Here is a 6,861-nt window from a genome sequence, read left to right as displayed (position 1 = left end):
ATTGGGTTACCGGGAATACAAGAGTTGTATTAGAATTCCACTTACCACGCGTCTAAAAGCAGAATTACAGCCCAAATATCATTTAGTCCTCCGGGGGTGGTTCTAAGAATACTAAATAAGTATTTCTCTATCTAAGAAATACTAATCGCGCACGCGCTCTCTCTCTCTCTTCACAATTTTAATTTCCTATTTTCTGTTAGCATTTAATTTGGCTCATCAGCCATATGCTTTTCGGGCTACCGAGAAGCCGCATCTCAAAGCCCACAAAAAAACACCCCCTGACATTATCCATTCGTCCACAAGCCCACCGCTCCGGTCACACCAGGCTCAAACAAAAAGAATCAGCTCACCCTTTACCTTGAACCCAAAGACACCACCAGCCGCACACACGCCGCCGCCGCAAGGGCAGCGAGCCGAAAAGGAATCGAGCGCCGCTCGGCCCCCCGGCACTGACCCGTCCGTCTCTTGCTCCTCCCTGTCTCGACCCTCACCGCCTCCCATGGCGTCGCTGCTGGAGGATCTTCCCGTGGAGGGGGAGGAGCAACGCCCGCCCCTCACCCGGGCTCTGCTCCACCGCAGCGCCACCAACAACACCTCCCAGGTGGCCATGGTCGGGTCCAACCCCTGCCCTATCGAGAGCCTCGACTACGAGTAAGCAATCGCTGCTCTCCCATCATATCCCTGACGGAGGTCCCCGATCCCCATGTAGGGCGTTCAATCGTGCTTGCTCCACTTGGCATTATTGTCTCGTACCAACCATGCTTGTTGCTTAAATTGACATGCCAACTTACGTTTCTTGCTCGACTTATTCTTTATTATCACTTCGCAATCTCGGCCCCTTGGTGTGTGTGGTAAATCGATCTTCCTTCTGATTGATCCGTCTTTTGTTCACAGGATGATAGAGAACGACCTGTTCGACGAGAACTGGAGGACGAGGTCCAAGGCCGACCAGGTGCGGTACGTGGTGCTCAAATGGACCTTCTGCTTCGCCATCGGCATCCTGACCGGCATCGTCGGCTTCGTCGTCAACCTGGCCGTCGAAAACGTTGCGGGGTTCAAGCACAACGCCGTCTCCGCGCTGATGGAGTCAAGTAGCTATTGGACAGCGTTCTGGGTGTTCGCCGGATCCAACCTGGCGCTCCTGCTATTTGCGTCGTCCATAACGGCGTTCGTGTCACCGGCGGCCGGCGGGTCGGGGATCCCGGAGGTGAAGGCCTACCTCAACGGTGTGGACGCGCCAAACATCTTCTCGCTGCGGACCCTCGCTGTCAAGGTGCGTTCCTATCCTCCAGCTCATCGTCTCTTTCACTACCTGCACGTGGCCCCCTCAACGCTGCCAGCCTGTGCGCCTGAATTGTTCACTAATGGATCAATCACGTACGCCAGCCAGCCACATATGTTATTACTTTATCCAAAATTTTCCTATTGGCCGAGATAGAGGACAATATGAATCAATCATTGTAGGTAGAATATTTGGATATTCGTCCCACTGAAAGTGAAATGTTACCAAACAACTTCAGATTGAACTCAGGACAGGTCCCGATGAAATCAACAAAAACAAAAACTCATCTTATTCTCTAAATATTTTACACACATAAAAAAAATCATAATCCAATGGGTGGGTAACGAGGAGAGCGGTGGATAAGCAAGTTCAATCGCAAGGAGAGTAGCACTGCTCGAAACCTCAGCTTTAGTCCCAGTTGGTAGGGACCAAATCTCTCTAAAAACTATTCGGGATATAATTTTCGAGACGAAAGGAGGTCTTTAGTCCTGGGTCGTTCAACCGGGACTGAAGGGGCTACCACGCCAGGTGCGGGACGAGCCCCTTTAGTCCCGGTTGGTTTTTCCAACTAGAACTAAAGGGCATGCATCAAATTACATGGCGCGCGCTTGCATGACGCCTGTAATTTCATGCATCACGTACCCCTTAGTTACCCTTTAGTACTTATGATTTTTTTAGTAATGAAATCAAACTAGTATTTATACAAATCAAACTAGTATTTATACAATTACTATATATAGAATTCTTAGTATACTATACAATTCTTAGCATAGTATACAAATCAAACTAGCATTTATACAATTACTATATATACAAAATTTTGTCCTAGTCATTCCTAGGATCCTTCCGTCGTGGTATTGCTCGATGCGTCTAATTTTCGTCCATTGTAATGAAATTCTCATTGTGGATTTATCACCTTGTCCACTAAGAATCCTACGAGACCTTCACATATTGCCCCTATTCTTTCCTTCTCCAAGAGTTTTAGCTGAATATTATACATCTGTAATTTGGAAATATGTGAATGTTACACGAACAATTAAATATAAGGAGCTAGAAAACTATTAATAGTTTTATTTTATGTAATTTCATGTCATGCGTCGTCGTCCAACCCTTGGGTCCCACAAAACTGTACATGTGCTCATAGACGTAGTAGCCACATAGATTATTCCTGGGTTCCTATGTTAAGCTCTTCAGTGGGGGAAAAACAAGTTATGAAATATTCGTGCTATAGAATGTACAAAATGTGCAAACTTCGTACGTACCGGGATCTCTGTGTTGAATGTAAGTTTTTCTTTGAATGGACCTTTGTGTTTCTTGAGGAATTGTTTCGATACGCTGCAGATTAATATAATGAATGATACAATGTTAGGTGAAAATTTAGAAAACAAACTTTTGCATAGAGATAATGGTCTAAAATTATTACAAGTTTAGCATGTCTTGAATGTCTTGGTAGTCCGTCGATTTTTTCCTCAACGAATCGAAAACAGTGACGAGGCTTCTATCAGGCTCAATTACTAGGAGGATCCAGTAGAAACTGCATACGTAAATGTTTATTTTAGAGCTAACTAACATTAATGAGGTAAGGAAAAAGAAAATAAAAATAGACGGTATCCACACTTACTCAAAGCTGTATGGCAGTAGTATGTAAATCTTGTAATATTGTTTGTCCGGGAAATTGTATACTTCCACCAACATTTTCTCTGGCTAATCCCGTATCTGGTTTGGTTAACTAGGGATGGATTTATCAAGCCAACATGGAAATACGCTTCTCTGCGGCACATCTGAATTAGCATCCTACATAAAATGGAAGACAAAGTTAGTAGGACGACGCACGCACAAAAAATAATAATAGGAGTAAAAATTTACATATAGATAAACGGACCCTTACAAAGCCCAGGCGCTAACGAGAGAGGCGTCAAGGGCATCCTGATGGTACACTTCGTATATATTCTTGAATTGCAGCCACAGGACTTTCTCGCCTTCACTGAAAAAATCTATCGGATTTACCTTAAGGCCTAACATTTCCCTCTCGTTGACAGAATGCTTCATGTACCATCCATGTAATTCATACATCTTTGTGGATAGCTTCCGTACAAACTCAGGCCTTACTAGAGACATGCATAGTTCAAAGGTCCATTTCGGTACAACTGGCTATGGAGCTGGCAGATCAACTTGCCCTAGACATTCAGCAAGGGACATATCTGTTTCTTGCATGCATTTCACAATATGTGCTTGTTCATCCAAGGGCATTGCTGCTACCTTTTTAGCATCTTTTTCTGGTAGATGCCCGAGGTGGGGTCAGTCCCACTTGAAGATGACTTTCCTTTCCTTTTTTGCCTCTTATCAGCCTTGACTAATGCCCGGTCATAGTTCGATAGTTGTGGCATCATCTTCTTGGCTACTTCTGAAATCTTTTTTAAAAAATTTAATTGTCTTCGATCTACTGGCGGTGGCTCCATCTCCTTTGCTTTTCTTTCTTCGGCCTTTTTTCTGAACCACTCCTTGCATTCTTCTTTGATTGCCTCCTAGCGTTCGTCATGAGTCATTTCGGCCCAGCATTCCTTATGAGTCATTTAGGCTCCTTTGTTTTCTTATTTTGTTGACTTAGCTTGGAAGGTGGTGGTCGCGACTTCTTAAGTGGTGCTGCAGGTTCTTTGCTCGATGCGGCTCTTAGTCCCCGCAACGGTGATCGGGGAGGGGTGTTGTTGCCATCATCACTCGCACTACCAGGATGTGCTGGAGATGGAGACCGTGATCGAGTAAGATGCGACGGTCCTGGTGGTGACAACGGTCCTGGAGCAGGTTGTGCTGGAGATGATCGTCCTGGAGCAGGCTGTGGTGGAGATGACGGTCTTGAGCTTTGAGAAGATGGTCGCTGTGGGGGATCTATAGGGAGCAGTGATGCCTCCATGCTGGTGATGATGATGTAGTCTTTGCACCATAGAATGATCTCGTGAAGCGCATCTCCCAATGTCCTTTTCCAGTCGCCTCCCAGGAGGTCGAGCTCTAGGCCTTCATATTGGCTATCAACAAGCTGCTCTAGGACGACACTAGCGTAGCTAGGTGGAATATCTATACTATGGCTTGTCTTTCCTAGTAGGATTGGTAAGGCACTCTCGTACGCTACCTATACATATAGCAGAAATAAAGAAGTTATTAAAGTGGTTGTAGTATCTGAAAAAGCTTGGCCTGCAGCCTAGTCCAAAATGTTGTTATCATCCTTCTCCTCTTTGCCGTCTTTCATTACAACCCCTCTTTCGCTGTGCTTGGTCCAAACCAAATAGTTAGGTATGAAACCGTATCTAAACAAGTGGCTGTGAATAGTCCCCCAGGAAGAGTAGTCCTTTTGGTTACTGCATTGGAAGCATGGACAATATATGAAACCTGTTCTCTGGCTTGTTCGCTTTGGCCACTTTGAGAAAATAATGCAAGCCATCAACAAACTTCTTAGTCAATCTGTCCGCATTATACATCCATTACCAGTCCATCTGCATCGTATTATGAGAGAAATGGACATAGGTCTTCGTATTAGATAAAGAACTTGATCAATATTTATAATTTAGACCAATCAACCTTCATAATGGATTGAAATAATTCACATGAAAATTACACCATTCCACATTCATAACAATTACTAAAGATACATATAAAGAATACACTCATAACAAGACAATAAATATACATATGCACTAAAGATTACACATGCTCTATAGTGGGCTTCACGTAGCCAATTATCCTAAAATAATGGTACAACATAGCAGAATGTTCACCCTCCAAGCTATCTCTGCACTTAACTCAATCTTCTCCGAAGTCCATCGAGAGTCACCTCCACATATCTAGTACTAGAAAATAATGGCACAACAGAATATCATCGAGTCCACACACTCGGGCTGAATATAATAAAGGAATCTTGAAATAATTGTCCAAATGTCTTTTGGAGCAAATTCCACATTCTTATAATAGAAGTGTGGTGGCACACACACAATAGCCCATTCAGGCAAAAGATCTATCCACTGAGCATGGCCCACAGTGGCAAGCCAAAACCAACCAAAAGTCGCTAGGTCAAGGTCAGTGAATAGATTTTTTCCTGAAAAGGATATTGTGCCAGTATATTTCCATTATGAGAATTAGGCTGCAAAAGGCGTTTGGATAATTATTTCAAGATTCTTTTATGATATTCTACCATTATTTTCTGGTACTCGAGGAGTGGAGGTGACTCTCCATAAACTTCGGAGAAGATTGAGTTATATGTAGAGAATAGCGTAAACACGTTCTGTTAACTGGGATTGGAGGAACGAAGGTGGTACATCCATTGCCGGTCCATCTACATTTGCATTACGTGAAAAATGAATATAGGGTTTCGTATAGGATTATTGTTTATAATATTTAGTTCTTGCATTAAACATGAGATAAATAAATTATTGGTCAAAGAAATGCAATTATTAATTGTTAAATTATAGTGACATGAAACAATCTAGCAATGACCAAATTATATTTTGTTACCCCTACAATTTATTTACCTTAATTTTATTGCAATGATTAAATATTAAAAACACATTTATTGAAATCCTCTCCATTCTCCCTCACATTCTCCCACACATCAAGTTGTTTTAACTAATAGGAATCGTATATAACAAGCAAACTATCCATCATCACATTATAGCTCAAAAATATGTATAAATAAAAATCCTCTCCATTCTCCCTCATTCTAAAAAACTCATTTTTTCTCCCTTTCTAAAGCATAAAATAAAGCATAATAACAATAAATGAAAGAAGGATGAAGTAGCTAACCTTCATAACACTTTGGATGAGTGAAATCCCCATGGAATTGAGGAAAAAAATCCAAGCAGGACCTCCCCTAGGGTTGCTTCGTCACCATGGAGAGGAGGATGAAGCTTTCTGGTGGAGTTGAGTAGCTCGGGCTGGAGGAGGAAAAAGAGATCTCTGTCTTGCGATTTTATAGGGGAGGAGATTTTATAGGGGAGTAATGGATTGAACTTCAATAATATCCATCATTTGTGGATTTCTCCTGCCACTTATCTCACTGTTCTCAATGAACTAGGCATTTCCTATCTCAACAATTCGTGTACTATGGTTAGGACAATAAAATCGATATCCCTTTGATTTTCAGGATAGCCAATGAAGAAACCACTAATGATCCTTGCATGCATTTCCTGTCTCAACAATTCGTGTACTATGGTTAGGGCAATAAAATCGATATCCTTTTGATTTTTTAGGATAGCCATTGAAGAAACCACTATGGTTGTTCTTGTGTGGATTATATAATCTTACTTCTGCTTGGCAAACTAAAACTTGCAGGTGCCTTAAGCTAGGTTTCCTTCCTATCCACAGTTTATAAGGGGTATTAGGAACTGCCTTCACTACGGGAAACCTTAAATTCGCCGAGTGTTTTCTTTTTGCCGAGTGTTTTGTTTCCGACTACGGGGCCGACAAGGGATGTCAAAAAAGCATGAGAAACCCATGAGGGGCGAGAATCGAGGGAGAACACAAATAAAGGGTCGGGTCTACGCAAGCCCGACGATAATACATTTGGTATGCCATCTAATAAGCGGCGGATT

At 42.5% G+C, this 6,861-nt stretch overlaps 1 protein-coding gene across 2 annotated transcripts in view; it reads left to right on the top strand.

Moving 5' to 3' along the window:
- The first annotated feature begins 303 nt into the window (after positions 1-303).
- Positions 304-6,861, top strand: part of LOC101786545 (putative chloride channel-like protein CLC-g) — a 14,237-nt gene continuing 7,679 nt past the window's right edge. The window contains exons 1-2 of one of the 2 annotated variants that reach the window (XM_022829121.1): positions 304-651; positions 895-1,273. In XM_022829121.1, coding sequence (XP_022684856.1) covers positions 500-651; positions 895-1,273 — 531 coding nt within the window. In that variant the 5' untranslated portion in view covers positions 304-499. The remainder of the gene's footprint in view (positions 652-894; positions 1,274-6,861) is intronic. The other variant, XM_004979110.4, reaches the window with a different exon arrangement.

This window comes from Setaria italica, chromosome VIII (assembly GCF_000263155.2).
Source record: "Setaria italica strain Yugu1 chromosome VIII, Setaria_italica_v2.0, whole genome shotgun sequence".
In the NCBI taxonomy this organism is placed as follows: domain Eukaryota; kingdom Viridiplantae; phylum Streptophyta; class Magnoliopsida; order Poales; family Poaceae; genus Setaria; species Setaria italica.
This window is presented reverse-complemented; position numbering and strand designations above follow the sequence as displayed.